Source organism: Rhipicephalus microplus, chromosome 9 (genome assembly GCF_043290135.1).
Source record: "Rhipicephalus microplus isolate Deutch F79 chromosome 9, USDA_Rmic, whole genome shotgun sequence".
Lineage (NCBI taxonomy): Eukaryota > Metazoa > Arthropoda > Arachnida > Ixodida > Ixodidae > Rhipicephalus > Rhipicephalus microplus.
The window spans coordinates 6937122-6962251 of NC_134708.1; the positions used below are offsets into that span (position 1 = coordinate 6937122).

The 25130-nt window shown below is 38.7% G+C and overlaps 1 protein-coding gene across 1 annotated transcript; it reads right to left on the minus strand.

The window, feature by feature from the left end:
- Positions 1 to 696: 696 nt before the first annotated feature.
- On the minus strand, positions 697 to 22523 carry LOC119163389 (cathepsin L-like peptidase). The gene is made up of 10 exons (XM_075873032.1): positions 22368 to 22523; positions 21187 to 21333; positions 14079 to 14269; positions 11526 to 11811; positions 9696 to 9888; positions 8155 to 8348; positions 6383 to 6474; positions 4308 to 4466; positions 1871 to 2057; positions 697 to 934 (listed from the first exon to the last, which is right to left on the minus strand). Exons 1-10 carry the CDS (start codon positions 22402 to 22404, stop codon positions 750 to 752), a joined length of 1671 nt encoding a protein of 556 aa, XP_075729147.1. The 5' UTR covers positions 22405 to 22523; the 3' UTR covers positions 697 to 749.
- Between the last annotated feature and the right edge of the window lie 2607 nt (positions 22524 to 25130).

Consider the following 25130-nt stretch of genomic DNA (forward strand, 5'->3'; position numbering starts at 1 on the left):
TCATCCAAATTGGCTCATTTACAACAAACTTTAAAAAAATATATTCTGACATTTGCAAGGTCATTACAATCAAACAAAAATACATTTAGTCTGCCAATAAATTATTTTAAAAACAATGTATAAATTATTTTTTAAACAATGTAGAAAATCCTTTTGCACATCTTTACACTGAAAAAATGCTTCAAACAGCCACCCAAAGCATATCATTAGACAATAAATAAACGTGACTATCATGTGCAGAGGGTATATGAAATAATGCTATCTGGCCATCTAAACTCCTTTTCCAATCTGAGTATCTGAATTAATTCAGATATTACCTGCTTGACCAGCTCACTCTGACTTGTTCCTCTATTGATATCAGTGGCTGTTAGCTTTGCTTACTTTTACAAAAGTTCAAAGTCATCGTCATTGCAAAATTTTTCCCACAGGTTGCACTCAATAAACGTGTGCAACACCATCGATACCATTTCACAATGAACTCCCCAAACCTTTACGCAAGACAACACACATGCCGATTCTGTGCTCTTTGATCTACATATCCTCCTTTCCAAGAAATAACTGCCATGGGTAAAACAAAAATCAACAGCAACAAAAAGAAACTGATTGTGGAATGTTTCCATGAATAATATTTTTACATGTGCAGGTAAGCCACTCCAAAAATTCATCATTGCACATGCAATAAAGCAGAGATTAACGTCCTTGATGAGTGTTTATTGAAGAAAGCTGAGAATTGTTTCCTATAGTCACTATCAAAGCTCGACATAGGTTCCCTGTGTAGCCACACCACAGTTGTTGTCCTTTTGACTGATGAGGACGTAGCCATCATTTCCCCAGTAGGTAGACCAGGAGTTCTTCACCAGCCAATAGGGCTCCCCTTGCAAGGTTCCATAGCCAACTGCCAGCACAGCATGGTCAAGGCCGTCTGTGTCATTTCCTGAGTATAAAACACAAAAATTGGATATCAGAAGTTGAGCGTACTGGAATACACAAGAGGCAAAGCCACCATAAAAGTAGAAACAGAAAGGGTGTCTCCGAGTTTTTAATTTAATGAAACTCCCCTCCAAAGAGTAATCCTTTCATTGCAAATAAGTCTGCCAGTTAAGCCTAGAATTTGTTGAGAACACTGGAAGCACTCTAGAACCAGTGCATTCCAAAATGTGGTCAACACCTAACAGTCAAACATCAATACGCATAAATATCAATACGCATAAATATGTATCATCTAACACCAAACACATTCCATGTAGCTCTGAGCTACTAATGAGTGATTGTCAAATTTCCGTTTCAAACCCTTCTGCTGCCTTGTGGGATTCCATAGAACTGATTTATCATATTCAGTGTTCATGTGCTTCATGTTGCAAATGGATTCACCATTGCAATGCCAATTGCCAGCCTCCTGGTTAGCTAAAGCGGTAGAGCGACCACCAAATCAGTCCTGGGTTTGATCCCCGAACCAGAATGACTTTTCATCAACTACAAACCTCTACTTCATGAGAAATTTTAATGAATATCTATGTTGCTTTGTGCTACGAATAACTTTCAATTTTTCATTACTAAATGCATTTATTAGAGCCACTATTTGTCGTAAGCATGCATTTGCTACACATTAGAGGCAAAATAATTTTTAGATTTACATACTTTCTTATACTGGCTCTATAATTAGTTCTATGTATCCATAATTGTCTATGTGAAGGTTCAAATAGGTCATTAACCTCATACACTAGCTTCCTTTAACACATATGACCTAAATCATGCCATTTACAGGAAGATAGTTGCTGCCTTTACGAATGCAAGTCCACTTGTTGGAACATTGGCTCAATGGTTTCTCACCACTTCATGCAGTGAACAAGTAATATGATTGATAGCTTACGGCAGTTGGGATCGTAGAAGACTCCATTGGAGTAGAAGGAGAAGGAGCGAAGAGCTGCATCAATGCTGACAGACACTGGTCCCACATTAGCGAGTGCCGTAAGAAGATCATCACGGTTGGTTACATTGATATAGCTCTTGATTGAAGCAATAGTGGCGTTCACCTTGCTATCATGACAGACTCCATCCTGTAAGTTGGTGAAAATGTTTGAGTAAACATCTGCACATTATATTTTGATTTCAATAAGAACAGTCGAAATGCTACCTGTAACGTAGGCAGTTTTAAACAAGCGATTTTATGGATGTGATTAGGATACTAAAAGATTTGTTGTAAGAAATTTTCACAAACTAGTTATAAAGCCACTAACTAAAGCCGCCGCAACGACATGATCTTAAAGATTTCAGATTGGAGCTTGGATCTGCTCGCATAGAACTTGCATCAAACGTCAAAACCTTGGGAGTTGTTTTTAACAATCATCTCATTTGGAATGATCATGTTGATCACATTGCCACCCGTTTAGCGAAAGCCTGTGGGGTGCTCTGTAGACTGCGCTATACTTTACCGAGGAGCGTTAAACGCATGATTTATAACGCCCTATTTTCCCCTCACTTAACGTATTGTCAGTTAGTATGGGGTGACACTACAAAAGTCAATTTACATAGGTTGAGTGTGCTTCAGAAAAGAGCAGTTCGTCACATAGCAAATGTTCAGTATGATGCCAATACTGGAGAACTATTTTCCACCCTTAAGATCTGCCCCCTCGAAAATTTCTATAACGTTAACCTCGCTTTAAAATGCCAAAAATACTTCCGATGCAACAACCATAGTTTTTTGTTATTATGCAAGCTGACTATACCTAAAGCTATCTCATATAACATAAGGGAGAGAGACAGATGGCTCATACCTTTTTCGCGAACGAAATATGGGATGAGCAGTCTGTCATACCTTGTGCCACGCTTGCTCAACGAATTTGAAAGAAATGGCATTTGCATACAAAGATCTTCAAGAAGTGCAATAAAACGGTATGTGGGTGAGCACTTATCTTCAAAGTAGTAGTGCGCGTTACGTTAAGTTATTTTTTATCAAAAAATTTGCCTGTTATACAAGCTTCTCAGTTTGTTAAGATGTTTACATACATGATGCATAATGGTCTTTATTGCGCATACAAATTTTGTACATCTCATTTGTGCGAAATAACCTGTGCATTCCATTATTCTACATTATTTCCGCTTGCGTTATGCACTGTTTCATGATTTTTCTGCTAGATGTGATAACCGAAAATGTTTAATAGAAATGTGAAATTAGAGATGTTTAAATGCATGGTAGGTTGTTTTTGGCTGTCGAGAATTGGGGCAAGGACCTTTGTCAAGCTGCTGTATAGCAGCTTTTTGTTCTTGTCCTCGTGTTCATTATCTTGCTGTAATGAATGCCAAATAAAATTGATTGATTGATTGATAAATAATCAACATGAAGACTAGGTTCATGGCTTGTGTGCAGAACTTGAAGATACGTTTCATTAACAATGTTGATTTGATACTTTACTAGAAGGCCGATCAGGACAGAAACCCCACCCTTTGAAATTGTACATTGTGGGTTTAGCTTCCACCAGTAGCAACTTTGGTTTTTTTTGTCTGCATTCGTGCATTTTTAATGTGATAATTACTGCAGTTCAATGTAAAGTACAAGTAATATCCTAATGCTTTTCTTGGCTTTATTATTATTAGCACTTGTAAGAGGCATCCAACTTTTTCAAGCAAGTTAGTGAAAAATTATATAAATGTGAGCTACACTAATATAATTGTTGTCATTATGTATGACAGCATCAAATAGAAAGATGGGCATGTGCAAGGGAGCAGGCTAGATGTGACTTCATTAGGCCTCGTGCATACCAGCTCAGTGGAGAGAAAGTATGAAATTAGTATAAAGATGGGAAAATAACAAACTAGAGGACTTTACTTTGAACATTGAATGACTACTTAGATATTGTAGTCTGTATGAAACTCATCATCATCACCCTGACTACGCCCACTGCAGGACAAAGGCCTCTCTCATGTTCCGCCAGTTAACTCGGTCCTGTGCTTGCTGCTGCCACTTTATACCCGCAAACTTCCTCATCTCATCTGCCCACCTAACTTTCTGTCTTCGCTTAACCCACTAGCCTTCTATTAAAATCGAGTTGGTGATACTTGATGATCAGCAGTTATCTTGCCTTCGCACTACATTCCCTGCCCATGGCCATTTATTCTTCTTGATTTCGACCATGATGTCCTTAACAGCGGTTCGTTGCCTGATATACTCTGCTCTCATCTTGTTCCTTAGGGTTACACCTATCATTCTCCTTTCCATTGCTTCCTACATCATCCTCAACTTGAGTTGAACACTCTTTTTATGACACTCAGGCAGTCACAAATCACAGGGACACACTTTGTGGCTTTACCTGTCCAATGTATGCTCCATAATCCTCATCCGAGGCCAATCCGTGGTCGCGTATGTACTCATAGGCACGGAAGTCTTCACCTCCATCACAGCCGTTGTTGCCGCTGTTCCAACTACAATCCACCAGCTGCTGCTCAGACAGGCGAACAAGTTTACCGGTCTGAAAAAAGATTCAGGTATCTCTGTTGAGAGGGTGATTCTCCAAGAAAAAATGTGTAAGCAACGCGCTCGGCTAGAATGCATCATAAGTCTATAATTTTGTTCAGAAGTCCTCAAACACCATTATGCACAATGCCATAGGAAAAAAACCAAAGAAGTGTCTGTCTTCAAAGCCTTTCCTTATAATAGAGGACTTTCTCCACTAGCCGCTATCTATACTCCGCATTTCAGAAAAGCTCCTTATATGTAACGTGTGGAGTAACTACCCTGAAGCAAAGGCGTCTAAGCCACAGCAAGAAGCAGTTTCCTTAGGCAACATTGGCTGGTGCAGTCTTTCTAACAATCGAACCTAGAGTGGACTCCTTCAAAGTATAAAAGTAGGCTCCACCCAAATTCATTGTACGTGAACTTTTTCGAAACTACAGTAGAATCTCGATGATACGAATTCGAAGGGAGCGCGCAAAATATTCCTTTCATTCAGAATTCGTATGAAACAAAACAGCGTAAAGCTGATTATGAAGATGAACAAGAATGTCATTGGGCTCAACTACTTTTTACAGAAGAAAAGTTCGCGATGTCCTTTGAACATTCCTGCCTTCACCAACTCTCTCAATAAAAGGCCGCGGTTTCCTAACTCAGGCTACTGGTGCTTAAGGCGTGTTTACACTTGGCATAAAAGGAAGCGAAAGCAGCAAAACCTAGTGGAAGTTCACTCGCTTCGCCGCTTAAGCAGCCGGAAAAAACATGCCAGGAAGTCAACATGGAAAAATTCCCACAGACACGCTGGATTTTCACCGTTCGCGTGCAGCGGTCAATCGCACGTTCATATCATTCGTGATGCCTGGGGAAACCGTGCATGTAACACTGAGTCACAGCATATTTTATATAATGCAGTCCATTCAAAACAACCTTAAAATTCATAACATCACAAACTTTGCAATAACTGCAATCATATCACCGAGATTCTACTGTATATGGACTTACCGATTAGTCATTGAGAAATAGACTTTACAGATGGTCTAATATTTACAGATGGTATATGCAAACAGCACTTACAAACAGACCAGAATTTACAGATGGTATGTGGAATCATTCCCACTACAGACATGCACCACCACGTCCAGCAAGAAGTTCTTCAAAAATACCAATACAAGTACCGGACAGAAAACAATATCATATCTTCGCTATGCTTCTTTTAAATAAGGAATACCTTCATTCCTTCAAGCATGATGTTCCTAATAACTTGGTGAATTTTACAGATAGGAAATACAGCATAATGAACCAGAAAAATATCTTCTGTATAATAGGACTTCTGTTTACTGAGAGATGAACAGGGGTGCAGGATCCAAGTAAGAAACAATCATATTGGAGGCAGTTATTCCAATCAAGCCACAATTCTGTTTACTGAGAGGCCATTGAAGTAGATATCGACATAGGCATAGAGTAAGCTACAACCGAGCAAATTTATTTTCAACACATGCAGCCCCTCTCTGCAATAACATATGTGGCCTGTAACATTAAAAAATGCAAAGCCGATTTTCAAGATCGCATTCAGTTGAAACAAAAGGCGCATTAATATAGTTATTAGTAGATGACCTGCTTCTCTAAATCTACCCCCTGTCACTTCCCTAAATTAAACTTACCCGAGAGCAGTGTTCATTTCAAGCATACAAAATCACGAAAAAATACTAACAAAAAAACATGATAAGCAAATGTTCAAGAAAAAAGGTACATTAAAGTTTTAAGTACACTCATATTAAGAAGAGTGGCACCTATTTGAAAATTATACCATCTGTTCTGTTATCTTCAGTCATCTTTGGTATACAAAAAAAAGGAAGCATTAAAATCACCTTGATGTAAAAGTGTATATATAGTTCAGAATGGTTTTTTGAACAAGCACAAAACATGGCATCTCACCTTCCTGAAATATGCACCCTCCAGTTCTCCTACAGTTCCAAAGCTCCAGCAGGATCCGCAAACAGCCTGATCCTTCACTGGTGTCACTGCTCCTGCAAGTGAACAGCACACGAATTGCATATCTGCTACGGCTTTTACATTGTGATCTTCTCGTTCCGTCCTGAATTCGTGCAAAGCACAGATAGGCAGCACTGAAAGGGTTATTATCCAAAAAGGTTAGAGATTGAGCTCAACATGGCTATGAAAACAGCCATGCTTAGGAAGCAATCAGTGAATAATTGTTGGTGAACAAGCCCAACATACCCAGGCTTACCTTTATTTGACATGCGTCATTCATTCGCAAAAAAAAATATAAGAATGCTGGCACAAGGGGCTCTAGCCCTTACTTGTTGCAGCAAGGGCAAATACAAGGCAAAACAAAGTGTGCACGTGCGTGTGAAATTAATAACAGTGTATACAAGTAGGTGGATGTCACTTACAGAAATGAGAGATATACAGCACAGACAAATATGAAAAGGAACACATGTGCTCCATTAAGCAACAGGGGCTGAATGTGTGACAGAAGAGCGACCTGGCACGACAACTTCAAAACTTATGCTTAGTAGATGAAGTCTAACATTTAAGAACAACATGCTTACCAAAAAGTCAAAAGGCCCAAAAATTCAGTAGATTATACCCCTGTCACATGGCAAATGTAATGTCATTTACAACAAATGACATTGGTTTGTAATGTCACCTGTTTGCTGTCACACAGCATATATAATAACATTCGATGAAAAGGACATCTGCAATCGAATGAGTTCACGGAACTCATTTGCATTCAGTTTCAGACTGAATGAGTAGTCTCGACGCCAGAGGCCTTTTACAAAGGTCGCTATCGGCTCGTGTATATGTAACTAATTTAATTTGTTAGTACTTTATTTTTAGTATATTATTCAATAGTTGACTTGTGGACATTAAAGCACACCCAAATGTTTGTGGAAAAGAAGTTGCGCGCAGCTACAAACACTACACTCAAACCTCGATATAACGAAACCGGGTATAACGAAATATCGGTTATAAAGAAGTAGACAAAATATTTTTGCAATAGATGTAGTGTTAAAAATAAACCTTTATAACGAACTTTCAGACATAACGAACTTATTTCGTGTAAGATGCAACTTTGTTATATTGAGGTTTGAGTGTAAATTGTGACCATGTTTTAGTTCGCTCTGTTGTCGCCACATCAACAATAACTATGTTAAAGATCTTCCAGTTTTCCTGAACCTACATGCAAGAGTCACAATCACCGAGCCTTTTACATGGAAAGGCAAGTGTCAGTCAGAGCCCCCCCGACAATTCGAGAGAATGGGAACATGTTTCACATACTCCCTGCCAATTAAGCACAGCTCATTAACCTCTTGCTCCTAACCTTGCTACGGAAAAGGTTGGATGATAGGTTTGAAGACCAGGATGATTGGCAGGACCAGACTGACCCTTGCTAGACCAGATGCGCGGCTTACGAGAGAGGGAGAAGTAGCTGATATGGGGAGACTTGGCAGCTGGATGGGCAGCGGCAGAGACCTTTCAAGCAACGAATGACCATAGACTCTATGCTCTCTAGCTCAGAAGTATATCATATAAAATAAACATCTAGTACCATATATAAAACCCTATTGTCAGTTAATTAATGAAATTAAATCTTTTTATAACAAACTACCACAGAACACTACTGGGAGAGAAAATAAGCATTGCCTCATCTTCATTGCATCAACATTTCTTTCCCAACTAACCGTAAAGCCTCCAGTCTATTTGGTCGGGCAACTTGGCAGTGAACCTGTGCCTGGGAAACGGTTCAGCCTTGGAAGAGCCGTCTTTTGATTGAAGACGTCCACGAAGCACGCTGATTTCTTGTGCCGTACGGTCAGCCAGGTGGTTTACAGCAAGGTTGTAGCCTAGATTGGCACGGTTCTTTGAATCAATAAACCTACGAAGGGTAAAAGACACAGAAGTTTAGCGATGTGGTTTTCTGAGCCAGTTGCTACATGACGACAAAATGAAGGGTTCCAGCGTGCTACAACACAAACACAATAAGAAAGATGTGCAGGACAGAAATTGGGCTTCATCCAGTGTGTCTCTCCTCTTGTGCCTGTGCCGTAGCATGCTGGCACCCTTTAATATAACATAGAAAATGACCCTCCTGTCAACCTTTGTTTTAATAAGAAGTTGGCCCAACATTTGGAGGCTGTTCTTCTCCTAAAACATTGGGTAAGCTTTTATTAAAACTAAATTTGGATGGAGAGTAATTTTGCATTTTTTACCCAGTCAGGCAGAGGTCTGTCAAATGAGTTTTACCTTTCAAGGGGCCCTGTAACATGGCTTAGTGAGATGTTTTCTTGGGCTGGCTGGTTCATGACTGAAGAAGTAAAAAATTGTAGCCCTGAGCAGAAAAAGGACAGATAAAGAACCAGTCCTATGCTCTTTGTCCGTCTGCATTTCTTTGAGCGACAATTTTTTTTTTAAGAAGCCCTGGAATACTTTGGCAAATAATCATCTAATGGTATCATTAGAAGAATTCACTGCCTCATGAATTGCTTGCCAAAAAAATTTTTTTGCAATCCATCAGGTAGGAGCAGAGTTACACAAGAATTTGTCGGGCGCTTTAAGCACTTTTTGTTTTCCTTTAGGGGCGAAGTTCCTTAGAGTCAGCAATATCCGCCATCATTCCTTGATGATGATGACAATGATGCTGATGAAAAACAAGTGCGTCCCAGACCACACATTCTCTTTTTACCTTCCCTGTACAGCACATGCAAGGTACCCACTACACGTCACGACGTTGACGCTGATGACAATGAAGAAGAAGCGCGTTTTACACCCAACATTCTCTCTCTGCCATGGTAAAAATGATCGTGCTTATTGCGCCAAGAGAAAGAGAAGTGAGATGCCATGTTTTATTTTGACCCTGGTGAGCATGCGATCAGCTGAAGCGATGATCAAAAAATCTCACAACGAACATTCACATGACTGCCTTCTTTATGGACAGCGAGGCTAATAGCAATGCTTCTAAACAAAGATTAATTTTTTCACACACTGGTGGGCACACAATGTCAGCAACATCAATATCTTGCAATAATTTCTTGCTCCCCTAAATTCAGTGACGAAGACTTTCTAAAATGCCTTAGGACCTTATGCCTGCACCTATAAGTCAAGCATCGATAGTGTCATATCACTTTACCGCATTGGCAACTTCCTAAGCTTAGCACTGGTCACAGCAAAACGTGTCTTAATGATGCCGAGTAGTAAATGAAAAGACACGAAAGACGGCACAAACCTGAGGTTCTGGCGAAAGATATCACGACGCCTGTCATGCTCCACGTCATGCTCATAAGTGCGCTTGTGCATTTCCTTGAAGTCTTCAAATGAGTGCTTGATGTGACCATCGTGGTTGCCAAGGAACTCGGCCATTGGATTGTGCAGAGCCAGTCGCTCTGCCCCTGGACCCGGAAAACTGTGGCATGTGCCGTCTGCACAGGTAATAATGAACACTTAGACTTTCACAACCTTACAGCCCTTGTGGGCATACTTCGAGTGAGCAAGTTTGCCAAGACATTAAAGGCAATTTCATCTAACAGGCTTGAAAGCAGCAAACATTCACCTAGCTTGGGGAAATGGATCAGTGTAACTGCTATAAACTAGAACTTGCTTTCTCTTAAAGTTACGACAATACTCTACCACAGTAAAATGCCAATTTTCTTGTTAATGTTCTCAGCCTGAAGAAGGGTGGGGGTTGTCAGTGTACCCTGCCCCCTCCTTCTGTAAATGACACTCTAGCCAGCCCAGAACCAAAGAAACACACAACCATATCACAATATGAGTAAATAGAAAGTTTATAAGAAACTCAAGTTTCATCACTGTGTGAACTCACAAACACAAACAAGAGAACTTAAAATTTTTACAGTACACATTAAGCACACTGTGAGAACAAAATACTTGTCAATTAAACCACTCTTATGCCATTTTTAATCATCATGAAGCCTTATGCTAATCCAATTGACCCCATTAACTCCAAACTTCAAGTACCTTTACGATGCACAACAACGAAAGCTAGAAATATTTTACTCAGTAGGAATGCACCAGTATTCCAAAGTGGCTGAAGAACCACCCCAGAGTGTGTTTGAAACATTCAATGTAAGATTCATGAAAAAAAGTGACCAAATAGCCTGTATTATTGTGGTATTTGTAGAGATGGTGGAACAGTAACCTTGACGTTTGGAGTGAATTCAAAGTGAATAGAGGTTTCGTCTAATAATTTCAAGTCAATAGCTTGAATTATATATTTAACTTATTATTTTAACAAAAATGAGCATTTTTGTCATGACCCAACTAATTTGCACAACTTGTTAAATATTGTAAGTAGGCATTTGTGAATGTCTCACATTGGTTCAAAGTGAAGTGAAAGCACCTTTGAATAACAATAAGATTTGCATAGCAGCAGGGTGCAAGTTATAACTTATACATTATGTTACACATTAAAAAGGACTGCATTTCCCACATGTAAGTCTGTATAACACGCTTTTAAATTTCAGAGTGCATTTTTCCCTAATAGCTTGTTTTACAACATATCAAGCCCACACAGCTGTGAGAACAAGTGGTTACGCACAAACACATGCACGCACACCCACACACACACACGCACACACAAACACGTGCACAGGTTTATTTTGAATAAAACTCGCCGCGCTGGTCTAGTGGCTAAGGTACTCGGCTGCGGCGGCTGAATTTTTGATGGAGACATAAATGCTGCAGGCCCGTGTGCTCAGATTTGGGTGTACGTTAAAGAACCTCAGGTGGTCAAAATGTCCGGAACTCTCCAATACGAGGTCTCTCATAATCCTATGATGGTTTTGAGACGTTATACCCCACATATCAATCAATTCATTTCGAATCATTTAAATTCATGTCAAAGTGAATTCGAATACTCTAACACTCGTTTGAATATTCCAAGTACCTAAATATTCACCCATCTCTTGAGATTTGCACTAGCATTGAGCAAACACAGTGCAGTGGCCAGAAATAAGCAAATGAAAACGTAAAAATGAAGTCCCCCAATTGTGTTTGCATAAAATTTGACTTTACACACTCTGAGCTGCTGTGTACTTACTGAAAAGCGTGGTAACGTCGAATACACTGGGAGACACTGGGTCTCGGGAGTGGCCATAGTAGAGAACCTCGTATTTGTCAAAGTGGGAGCCTAGCAAGGTGTTGTAGCCACGCATCAGATAGCGCCTCGGCACGGCCTGTCCCTCAGGGTCTCGTGACACCCACAGTGTGTATTTGCTCACACGATCTCTTGTGGGCACGGTGAGTTGGAATCGCTCACACTGCCTCTTGCCTTGGTGAGCGAGCAGCTCATCGTTACCATGCCAGCATGACTCCTTGCGCACAAACTGCAAAAATGCCAGAGCACACTTGAAAACAAAGCGTCGTTAACTATCACTAGGGTCACTAGCTATCAATAGTAGAACAAAACTGCATAAAAAATGGCTACCATAAAATCCCGAGCAAGCACTCCTGCTACAAAAAGTGATAATGAACGAGGTTCGGAGGAGAATTCTTGCTCGGTTTTCGGCCAAAATTGAGGTGAAAGAGCCTCTAAAAAGTAATGAACACCTGTGTTTCTAATGAAATGCTTTAGTGACTACGCATGCACTTACAGTTTTTACTGAATCAAAAAGAATCCCTGAGCAAAATTTCATTTACTATAACAAGAGAAAAAAAAAACGTTCTTTGAATCTCAGAACTTGGGGTCTTGGGAACCACTTCAGGATTCTGTAGCGGAGGACAGATTGAATAAATATTGCCAAAGGAGAGGGGATGCTTGTCAGCACTTCACCGTAAGCTGATTTTTCTAATGTACTACACATAGAATGCACAAGCATATGGTTGATGTCTCACCAACTTAATATGGAAAAGGTCGGCTGAACACTATTAATTGCTCCTTAGTTTATGGCAAACGTTCACAATTTGTGTTTGAACATGATGCAAGGTAATGCAGTAAATACATTGGCCCCTTTTAGAACAGTCTGAGACAATGAAGAATTTTCTAACCAGTTATATGAAGAGTAAACTTTTGTGAAGGCACAGTATCGGCAAGCATCAATTTCTGAACACGTGGCTTCTGTACGGAAATCCAAAGCAAATGTTTTAATTATGCAAGTGCAATAAATGTTTTAATGCATGTGCCTCATTTTTAGCATATTTGTTCTTCAATAATAATGAATTCCTTTCCACTCCTGGTGAAAAGGTCTGTAGGAGCAAGCAAATTTTCATAGCCTCTTTTGATTTTGCTTTAATGACAGCCTACCGTACATTAACAAATTGAAAAAAGAAAGAAGAAGAGCAAAGAGGGTAAGACGTCTATAATTTATCATATAATATGAGCTGCCTTGAAAAGAGGCAGTCTTTTGCTAGGCACACCACACATTCCAATTCCATAACCAAGGCAAACTCGGCACATTTTGTGTGAATAGAAGGATGTATTGTACGACCTTATTTCAATTCTTTAGGGTAGTACTTCCTTTAACGTAGTAAGAACATTTTATCTTGAGTTGAATTTCACAAGCTGAAGCTGACATTTCAAGACAAGTAATATTGCAGTGTTGTTTTCTTGCTATCTCAACCCAATCATTGACAAATCTACCAATTTTTTAAAAACTGTTTACCCTGGATGACTTCAAATTAAATCAAAGTTTTATTTTGGCATAACGTGGTTACAGCATGAAGGACATACAGAAGAGGCTCCCAAGGTCAGGGGACCGTACCAAGACACTCTGTACAGAATGATCAAATACAAACTACGAAATATGCACAAAAATGTAAAAATACCAGTCAACAAAAAACACACAAACATGCACGGGTGCAAAAGTTACGCAAAAGAAATACGACGATAATAGGTGACAATAATGGATTTTAGTACATAGAACTTTATTTGTAAAATACTAGAATAAAGAAATACAAGCTCATTTTGACAACATGCAGCAAAAGCCACCATGAACAGTAACAATACAAATTAAGGTAATGTTCTTATGTGATTAAACAGAAAAATAAAAAAGCACTAAAAGAACACAGTACATGCTTACATTAATTATTGCCTCAAGAAATGAGTTTTAAGTGTTATTTTAAATGCAGTAAAAGATGACGATGTTTTGATTGGGTGATGGAGAGAATTCTACATTTTGACAGCACAGAATGATGCTGTCGTTTTGTCGTAATTTGTAAATGCTTTCGGCAGCAAGAAGTTAATGTTTTGAGCAAAACGAGTGGGCTCATCATTCTTCAAGGAATGCAATGAAATAACATCGTCGGTGAAATTCTGGTTGATTAACCTCAAAAATGTGGTGATTAGGTTAAGTGCAAATAAATCATTAGTTATGAGCACTTTGCTTTCCAAGCGTACGATATTGATGTTATTGTGTCTAAAGTTTGAAATAATGCGCAGAGCTTGGTTTTGTGTATGTTGGACAGATGAGAAGTGACAATGATACGTGTGGTCGTAGGCAGTAAGGCCGCAATTAATGTGTGTATGAATTAATGCATGGTAAAGTGAAAAAAGAGCAGGAGTAGAGAGGCAATGTCTAGCTTTTATTGAGGCTCCTAAGCCAAAAGTAGTTTTTTTCTTAACTTGAGAAATATGTTTGGAAATGTTGGGACTCACCGTGAAGCCTTCAACATTTGGCAGTACGTCTTGCAGGGGAACAGTGGCATTCTCGGTTCCATTAACTTGAAAGCAGGTGCGGACCGACTCCCATGTCTTTGGGTCTGGCATGTATGCGATCTTGTAGTTAGTGCCATAGGGGTATCCCTCTGTTTGGGCACTCGGTGAAAGCTGCACTGTTTGCACCATGCCTACAATGAAAATAAGCAAAATTAAAAACATTTCTCATGCGTATATAACACCGTATAATGTCCATCAAATTCCCATCTTCGTCCTAGAATGTAATAATAATATTATCTAAAGTTTTACATCCCAAAAGCACCATATCATTATGACAAATGCTGTAATGCAGGGCTCCGGAAATTTTGGCCATCTGGTGTTTTTACGTGCACTAAAATAGCACAGTACACAAGCCTCTACCATTTCATCTCCACAGAAATGTGACTGCCACGGCTGGGATCGCACCAGCAACTTTTGGGTCATCAGCCATGCACCGTAGCCACTATTCCACCAAGACGGGCATTCTTGAAAAAGTCCGACATGATAATAATAATAATTGTTGAGGTAAGCTGTCGCAAAAGCACACTATTATTATGACAGATGCCATAGTGGAGGACTCTGCAAATTCTGCCCACCTGGATTCTTCATCATGCATGTAAATCTAAGCACACTCAATCATTTTCAGCTCCATCAAAACTGTGGCCAGGATTCGATCCCATGACCGTCAAATGAGCAGTCAAGCACCATAAGCACTAGACCAGCATGGCGAAAAGGTCAGGCATACTGACATTCCAACAAGAGTATCAGTGAAAAAAAAGGCACGGACACCATCTTGAGTGTGTATAATACTGTCCACAATGAATCCCAACTTACATTCTCAACCGTTTATCATTCCAAGCTATATCTTTGCATTAGCTTATTTTTCTTCAGTTTAGCCAATTAAATATCCCCATGACAATATATCACTGATGTTAAAGGGGCCCTGCAACACTTTTTGAGCATGGTCAGAAAACACTGGTGATCAGTAGTAAAGACTCCCGACAGCACGTGAGCGAAATATTAGAAAGCAGCATGTGGCCTAGAATTCACAACCTTCAACCATAAATTATCAAAGTCAGCTAAAAATTGCTTTTTTTTTTCTCTCGAAAAATGACGGAAGACACTCAAAAATCACTTGTAAAAAGCTCATCTACCATATTGGTTGATTTGAACATAGCGCACCCAGTCATAACAGAGATCGCTGCGGGAAGCTGCAACTTGTCCACAAGTGCATGCGCGATCGCACTGAAAAAAGCGGTGTATTCGAAGAAGAAAAAGAAAAATTGCTCATGGACACGAGGCACGCGTGATGTATTTTCTTTGCCCCTGCTATCCCTTCCTGCTTAGCTTACAGCCCTTTCGTCAGGATGAGAGAAGAGAGAATGCAATTGCAGCATGCGACAAATCTTTGCAACTCCACTCGCACTGGATGAATTCTTAAAACTTTTGCAACATTGAATTTGTGAGGTAATAAGCTCTTCCAGTAAATTCATTCCATGGTTTCTTAAAAAAGTGTTTCAGGGCCCTTTTAAAGGTGAATTTCTTAAAATGTGCCTGTTTCAATACATTGATTTACTATATCACCTATTTGCTTTTTTAATGAGGAATAACAGACAATGATCTTTCTAACAAAAAAAAAAGCAGCGCTTATATATACACTTCTTTCCTTTTCTTTGCTCTCTTGTGGTTCCCAATAACTGTACTAAAAATATAGAATTGGACACTTAAGTCATTAAAGAAGGTTTATAGCTTTTTTTTCTTTTGCTGAAGCTAAGCAATCAATTGAGTAGAGCAGAGAAATCTTTATGCTAGAATAACATTTGATGTACACTCAAACTTCATTATAGCAAAGTTGCATCTTACGGGAGAATAAGTTCACTATATCCGATAATACGTTGTAAAGGTTTATTCCTAACACTATATCTATTGCAAGACCATTCTTCATTTACTTTGTAATAACTAGGCTTGTGCAAATGGTGAATTTTTTGGTTCAAAGCAAATTTGAAATGAATAGTGATTTTGGGCATATAATTTCGAATCAAATTGGAATGGTATATACATTGCATATTATAATGGAAAGGGGGCATATTCGTCATCACCAAACTAAGCTGCACAACGTTTTTTTTTAAATTGAAACAAGGCCATTTTTTTGCATAAAAAAAATATGGCAACAACTTTGTATAGTAGCAGGATTTGACTTTCGGCACAGTCCTAGTGATAGGCAGTAAAATATGCTGTGTTTTAAAATTTGCTATACTTAGAGCATATAAATCGGTGTAACGAGCTTTTAAACTGAAAATAAAATAAACAAAAAGACAGAATCAATGTGAGGATAATTATTCATTAAAACTTTGAAGTGGGGCTTCGCTGTAGTGCGAATTTCTCAGGAACATGTGTTTTGACTGCTTAGCACCACTTCACTGCAGTGAAACCATTTTTACATGCAAATTAATATGTTTGGATAGGTGCTTTCAGGGCTTAGCATCCCTATACAGCAGTGAAACCACCTTTACAAAGTGCTACATGCAGTTTAATATGCACTTAGTATTCGTTAGTTTCGAATAATTTGAAATTTTCAAGAATTGAAGTTTCATTTGAGGCGAATTCAAATACTGCATTATTCGTTCAAATATTTCAATATTCGCACAAGCATGGTTAAAACCAATGTTTTGTTATATCTGGGTTCATTATATCGAGGTATGAGTGCACTTTTTTTCAGCTTCAATTTTCCTGTACATGTGGATCATTTGTTTTGTGTTCATTATTGTGTCAAATTTGCTGCAATATCACCTGGTTAATTTACACTCCCTCTTCTCAATGTGTAAACCCAGAGGGTAAATTAAAGAAATAAATATTTTCATGATTTTTGCAACTAAGAATAAATACAATTCAGGGAACAGCCCATGGCATGATGCTATATGCATTTGCTGTATTCTATAACCCTGCTTTTCTGGACTATAGAAGTTTAGTGCAGGAGCTTTCGTGCAGGAGGCAGATATAATGCTTTTATTGTGGTCGGTTTTCTTCCCTTTTACAATGCCTCTTTTCAACTAGATGGCATCCCTTCACATCCTGGATTTCATTACTATGTATATAATACCATAACTTCTTGAATTTCATGCTGAAAATCCAGAGCAGCTATGTTACGTTGATTGCACAAATTTCGAAGTATTTTCTAATATTCTACCTAAACTGGTTTTGTCAAAGCCCTTGAAACTTGTTCAGTTCAATATTTTAGTCCTTTAAAACTGTTTGTATACAGATAAAAATATTGACTAGGTCCTAGAAGGCATTAATAAAATTTACCAAGTTTATTAAGAGATGGAGAGCTATTTCAGTAATTCGAAAATTTTATTACAACCAATCTGTCATTTTTGCAGCTTTTCTGGCTTGGTGATAGGAACTGCATAATTGTGCAGTGAATCTTTACTGATTTTCAAATGACAAATTAGCTTTCATATTTGTATCCCTTTCTTTTTGAGGATACTACAAAAATAGCAAGATAATTAGAAACAATCGCTTAACTTAAGTGAAAAAGAACAGTCTTTTCAAAGAAATAATTTTCTTTTGTGCATCATATGTCATGCCATGCCATTTCTCTGGCGATATATGTAAGCAAGTGTGGTAATAAACATTAGGTTGAAAGTTGGCGCCTGCATTGTGTGTCCTCTTCTAGTGCCCCCGTTCAATCGGCACTATTGTTCATCATCGCACCAGACAGTTTCTCAGACAAAAGACATACGGCACTTGTTTAGAGAACAAAGCAAGAACTGATAGTTCAGAGAATTTAAAGACCGGCGACGCCCATAGCAGCAGCTATCATGCTAGAAGCATCACGCGACTGTCGGGTCTGAAGAGCTATAGCGATTGATAGCTAAAGCCGAGTCGACAAATACAAGTGAGAAAAAAAGAAGCCACGAAAGATAAGACATAACAGTATCACTTAGAAGTTTGTCCATCAAGCGGTAAATGCCGAATAGGCTAGCTGTTTATAGGTACTAGAGGAGTCTTCAGTGCCCTCACGTAGCAAAGTTTTTTTTGAATCATTATCACAAGCATTCAAACGAAAGAGACAATGTTGAATAGAATGCAGTGTCATCTGGGTGTAATTTATATCAGAATAACTCTCCAACTCTATCCAAATGAATTGAACAGAGAAGTAAGCCAGGGAAAGCATAACTGATGCTAATTGTTATTTTAACTATAGAGTATTTATTGTGACATAAATTGAAATAAAAAAAAAACTTCTACGCCAACGAAATCTAAGCACACAACCTTCAAATTGTGCGTACTAGGGATGTGCATACGAGGGGATCATGTACCGATGAAAAGTTCAATTTTTCACCGACTTCAATTCATTTCAATTTATGTCACAAGCAGTGCACAGCAGTTCAAGACATCAACTAACATCCTCAATGCTTTGCTTGGCATAATTCTCTGTTGGATCTATTCGGTTGTGCCTAACATTTGAACGAGCCCCTCGGGGAAATTTCCCCTTCTTGCATTCTCTGAAAGTCCATTGATGACGGCATCACGGTGTTGGAGAGGCATATCTTGGACCATGAGGAAATCCTTATCGACATATGCTCTGCTAAGTGGATTGCATCAATAGATAGAAAGTCACAAGAGGTGTCTGAAGGCGTTGCTCTTGCAAGGCAAGCAGCCACGACAGCTCCCAGATAGTGCTAACTTGCCACACGAAGACAACCAGCAGAAAAGTGTGAATAAAACCAACGTTTAAAAAAATGAATGTCATCCTATCTCTTTCTATATTTTTTTTAATTCACAAAACCCATAGTTCAGTGGTTTTTTTAATGGGGGTCCGCAGACTTCAGGGTTCTGCAAAGCCACTTATGGGAATTGACAAAACTTGTCCTAAGAAAAAAAAAAGTCATTTAGAGGATGCTATGTCACGTGATGGCGTCCCTTTCTAATCCTTAGTATTTTTCACTGCATCACACTTTTTTAATTCCAGCAGAGCTGGCTAACGTTTCCCTTTCTCCATGAGATAGCCATCCTTTTCCTTTTTGGCATTTTGTTTTTTTCCCTCCTTTTTTCTGTATTTTCCCATTTTCTTTTTTTTATTTATTTCGATTTTGCTTCTTTATTTCTCTTTATTTCTATTTCTCACTAGCTTCCTCTTTCAATTTTTGTACATAGTTTGTGTTGCACTTCCCTAGCCATCGTCGTAATGTATGCACTTAATACCATCAAGAAGGCGCTCGACCAATAAGGGGACGAAGACTTCTGCTTAGCGCGAGTGCACACTCAATATTCTACAGCCGGCTATACTATACGTGGTTCTGCCTGTGTTATGCCAAGCAATGATGACCGCACACGACATACAACAGCCTAGACCCCTAAAGTGTTACGCACTTAACGTGATGTCGCTTGGCAACATTAGAATAACTTGCCATTATGTACTCATAGAGATGAAGCACCACAAGGGTCATAAGCAGTGAAATATTTATACATTCTCAAGACCTCCACATACCAGATAAATCAAATCGCATGTACTGCTTCAAGCGCACAAGTACTGTCAGATAAGGTACAGTGCCGCAAATGAGTTCTGCCGAAGCCCGCGAGGTGGTGGAAGGATTAAGGGCTTGTGGCTTTGTGCTACAAACAGGTCGTTGTCTTTTTTTCCTTTCTTATTAAGGTACAGTGCCTATGCAGCAATGCCTCGCACAACAATGAGGATCTAATGAAACCAGCTGACTGAATGTGTTTCAATGCAAACATGCATCGCCAATATAAAGAAAAGGTGGAAAGCTTAAAACAACCCTATTTCGAAGAAGACCCAAGGCCCCACATCCATCCCAGAGTGCTTTGGCTCAGTGCCAACCTGTACCCGAAAGTTCCTTGTCCAAACTTTACATGTAAAATGCCGCAATGACGCAACTGCCAAATGGATATAAATAAAATTCATCCCATCTCAAAGAGCAAGTTTAATTGTAGTGGTCCTAGGAAGTGGAATCTTGATTTAGGACTTAAAATTTTTTTTAGAGATGTCTGAAAATTTTGGTTGTTCAAAAAATTTTAACAAGAAACTTTTACAAATTCACAGCTCTGCATCAAAACTAGACAGTACTGTACTTCCGTAATCAGGCTTTGTTAGAGCATTTAGAGCAGGCAAATTCGGTATGTGAATTTGTAGCATATGAAAAATGGTTGTATAACAATTTTAAGGTAACACGAAACTTATATGTATCCCCCTTTTTTTTCTTTTTCTGTCTTTATTTCTCAGAGTGGTATGTAACACAATTTTCGTCTGCTCTAGATGAACCAGCAAATGCAGTTTATATAATTTTGACAGAGTTTGTCAAAATTCCAATGAATGAAAAGCTCACGAGTCTTCAACTTGGCCACTGACGATTGATTAGCTATGATAAGACATTACTTATGAGACACTATGTAACACTCATTTACCGAGAATTAGGTTGACAATAAAACTTGCAAAAAGCCAGAAATATAACTTGGCAATATGCATGCATGAGCTAGTTGGTAACCCCGTGATAATCTTTGCCACAATTTTTTTTTGTCCCAAATCTCTCAAGTTTGCAGTGAAACAGTACTGAAAAACCAGATCTAGATGGTTTGAGTGGCACAAAAAGTTTGCCTGCGACATTAACTTTAGCAGTGTACAACATTTGATATACACAAAAATTTTGTTGCAATATCCACATAGGTTCAACTCAGCCATCATTGACAATTACTTCAAAAAACTTACAAAATGGATAATAAATACCCCTACACATTAGGCTATCTTCGATAATTACAGCCTCTTTTAAAATGTACAGTAAATACCCACACACATGTAGAATTTCAAGTGCTTTTCTTAGATGAAATTATGTCTCTGTTGCAAATAAAAAATGGTTCAAACAGCTCAAGCATTTTTTGTATCTGAGGTTACTGTTTTGACTACATTGGTAACATTCCATAAGATTTAATTTATGAATGGTAATGCACCATATTTTTTGTAGTAGTGGATCTCTATTTCTTGTTTTCAATGTATTGGTGCTGTATACCAAGCTGTGAGCCCCCAATTCTTAAGGGTGAAAATGCATACCATTGTAGTAGTCAATGCGGCTGGTGTTCTGCGTAGCATCGTAGTAGCCTGTGAATGGTTCACGAATTTCCGCATATGGCAAATACAAAACGCCTTTCACTTTGTAGAAACTGCCCCAGTCGGGCAAATCTTGAGCCAAGCATGCTGCTGCAAAAGCATGAAAACAAATCTAAAAACCATATCCACAGCATTCACAAAATGCGAGCACCTAGAGTGCATTTAACAATATAGAACATGATGGGAAGTGGCAATTATGATAAAGCTTGGGAAGCAAACTGTGCAGCAAAAATTTTGGTAGTTTGAAAATCCCCCAAAACAATATTAGATATGGTTAAAAAGCCTATTCAGTGTAACCAGTGTTTATTATCAACACACACATTGACACTTTTAAGAATTCTAGATTAAACACGTGTGAAGCAAATGGAAATTCAATGTGTATAGCAGGTGGGCAAATAGTTTCTTGATAACTTTGATGGCCCATCCGCGTCAGTACGACCAGTGTGACAACGTATGATCTCAATGCTAATCATCTAGGCTTTGTCAATAACCAGAAAGTGCTATTTTACGGTGGTCAGGAGCATACTGAATTTTTCCTGTTAGAATACATACATGGAGCTGCATGAAAATAGACATTTGCTTTACCATAACTGGTCATCAGATAATGCTCAGATGTTGCATTTTCAGCTTCAGTGTAGAAGTAGAATACTGAATGAAATAATGCATGCAAAAAGATGCATGGCCAACAAAGTTTTATACTTTCTTCGTTACATTACACAGGTAAATTATAGTAATGTTTACTAAATCGAGGCTTAGCTCTGCTGGGCTACTAATTTTTATAGAAACAGGCTTACTAACGGATAGATGCTCAAAGTTCTGTCATGTCAGCTAAATTGCTCTAAGAAATGAACACCTCTGACAAGAAATTGTGTGCCGACAATATTTTAACTTTACATTAAGCACATTACAGGATGGCCCCGATTACAGAAGTGAGGCTGTCTGACAATGAAGTTTATACATTTAGTGACTGTATTAACCGTTGTTAAACATAGTTGCACTAGTCGCAGCAACTTCCTGTGTTAGAACCTGTCACCACTCCTACGGTAGTTAGTGCAAACAATACAAACCACAAGCATGGTTAAGGTAAACAAGCACTGCAAAATGTGTGCGGGTATGCAACTTACCGATGCTCCACAGCAGCACAACACCGGCGTGCCACATTATGCTACAGCCGTTCCCGGAGGCGGTTCTTACCACCTCTGCGTTTGGCACCAGCCAGTGCCCGCTTATTGAAGAAGCTCTCAAGAGATAACCGAGTTATCTCCTTTCACGTCTGACACTTGAACAAACCAGATAAAAAAGCTTCCAGATGAATGCAATGGCAGTAAAAGCTGTGACACAAACAGTTTCAAGTTACACAGATAGCCATTAGCAACTGCAGATAGTGTGACTAGCTGCTTTCTTTATTTTTTTTTTACAAAAAGGAAGGATAAGACTTGGAATGCATACACACGCCCCTTTTATATGTTCTCTGTGTCCATACCAACCATTGTTTTTTAGAGGAGAGAGCAGGGGCAACTCTTTTACTAGTTATAAAAGGTGGAAACAGGAATACACTAATATGCATATTTTTTTCTATATGTGCAAATATTTTTATTTTACATTCTTTATCACTTTAAATGATAAGAAATACAGCAACCATCACACCAAGCCATAACACTTAGGCGGTGTATGTGAAATTGGCAAGTAACCAGAACAATGCCAGCAAAATTAAAGTTGCAGCACCAAGCCTAACTTGCCATCTAAGAGACACTGTATTTCAGTTTCAGTTTATTTAGCAGTATTTTTCACTAATCATGTTAAAGTACAATGTTAGAGCTACAATGATTTAATGTTTTCATACAATGGCAATGGTCAACACAACATAATGCAAATCAAAATTAAAAAGTGAAAAAGATGCAAGGACATGAATAAAAAGCTGCTAAAAAAGCAGCTTAATGAGATTTTTCACCCTAAAGCAGCTTGGCGGCAGACACATGGTCATGTATAAAAAAAATGCAAGTAAACTAACATACAAAGTACAAGCAAGCAACATGCAAGCAAGCAAAACATCAGTAAATTTAGCAGCAAATTGTAACTGCAGATCCGAAGTAGAAATCTGTAAACACTGAGAAATAAGGTATACATATGGAAGAAGAAAATAAGAAAGAATAGAAATGAGCCCAAACATGTGCTCAAAACAATACTGCATAAAAATGGTATGCATAACAAAAAATTAGATACATAATACAGCTCATGTTTTGCATGTACATATAAAAAGCAAAATGAAATTCTAATCAAACTAAACATGAAATGTCAAATTGAAACTGATCACAGAAAGATGCGATTAATTGATCGCATTCAAAGACGCTATCTGGGGTTGCCAATTAAATATTTCATCCATTGCTTGTTTGTCAACGTGTCAGCTGCAATACCTTTGTTTAGGCAATAAAAAAAATTTGGCATGATATGCAAAACTTAAGACCATAATTCATTCTTGAAAACGGTATATGCCCTGTCTTTTTTCCTTGAGTTGCAGACGACTCTTTTAGTTGACATATGGTGAGAAAATTGCTTTTATTCTTCAAGCCATGCTTGTATTTAGCAAATAGATTGACCTTGTACAGCTGTTCATGTTGAAGCACGTTAAATGTTGTGAATAAGGTTGATGTACGAAGCAAGACGGAGAGGCGAGCGAGTTGGTACTGATCCTATGCGCGTTCTTGGTTTGATTTATTGCCTTTTGTTTTGCCCACGATGCGCACGCGTGGGCTTTTGTTGAGCACCAAGTGTAAGTGTTATATATTTTCGGTTCAAGCATTAAAGCTTTCAGTTGTGAGTAAGCACTTGTGGTGTGCATTTTCTTGTCCGTGTCTTTTTCGCACTACACTTACGCCGTAAGTGATGTACGAAAGTCGTATAGAACATCTGCAATATGTCGTATTGCTTTTTTCTACAGCCTGATGAATTTTGTTTATTTTCTTGCGCTGTGTGTCCATGAACGAGAGTACAGTAATTGATTTGAATACCCTGCGAAGTTCTGGAGCACATCACTATTTACATTTCCATTGAATAGATGATTACATATCGTGTTTCTGCTTGCGGAACCCAGCACAAGTAGAAAAAACATCTGCTATGAATGTAGCAATGCACAGTTATTTTCCTTCATTTTCCCTAAGTGCAAAATGAATAATTTAATCCCACAGTTACAATTTATCTACCTGACATCTGTAACACCACAAACGAAGGGGTGTAGACCTTCAATGTAGGCATTGACCATTGTGAACTCAACATCAAAAATAAAGTCTCACATCGCCAGAAAAAGGGTAGCCCAACTTGTTGGTTAGCATTTTATAATGCTAAAATCTCTTTGCAAGCTTCTAATTGTCTAAGTTCCTTTTCAATATGTATTTCAGAAACATGGCCTTTGTTTTAAATAAAGATGTGCAGGACATCCAACTTGCGGAGTTTGTGTAGCAGCAAAAGGTTAAAGGGGCCTGTTATGAAGATGATCACAGCATGTCACCAAGTTATGCGCAGGAGTTTTGCATTAAAGGCACATTCATACTGATTGCGGAGCATGCAAGCAGGGAAGTGGATTTTCTAGGAGAAGAGGAAACTGCACACGGCTGTTAAGACTGACCTGCCCGCTCAATCACAGAGGCAGTGCAATCTACCAATCTACGGAGCACATGCCACTGCCTAACTGGCTACAGTGAAAGCGCCCAACTGCTCCGTGCAGAGGTCTATCCGGGGGCAATATGGGCAAGCAGCTGTGGGTTTTTTGCTTCTTCGGTAAATTCATGTTTGCTTTCTGGATCTGTGCCCGATGTGACTATGCCTTAACTCGTGCTTTCGTTCTTAGCTACATTCTTGAACACCTAAAAGCAGAAATAAGAGAAGACAAA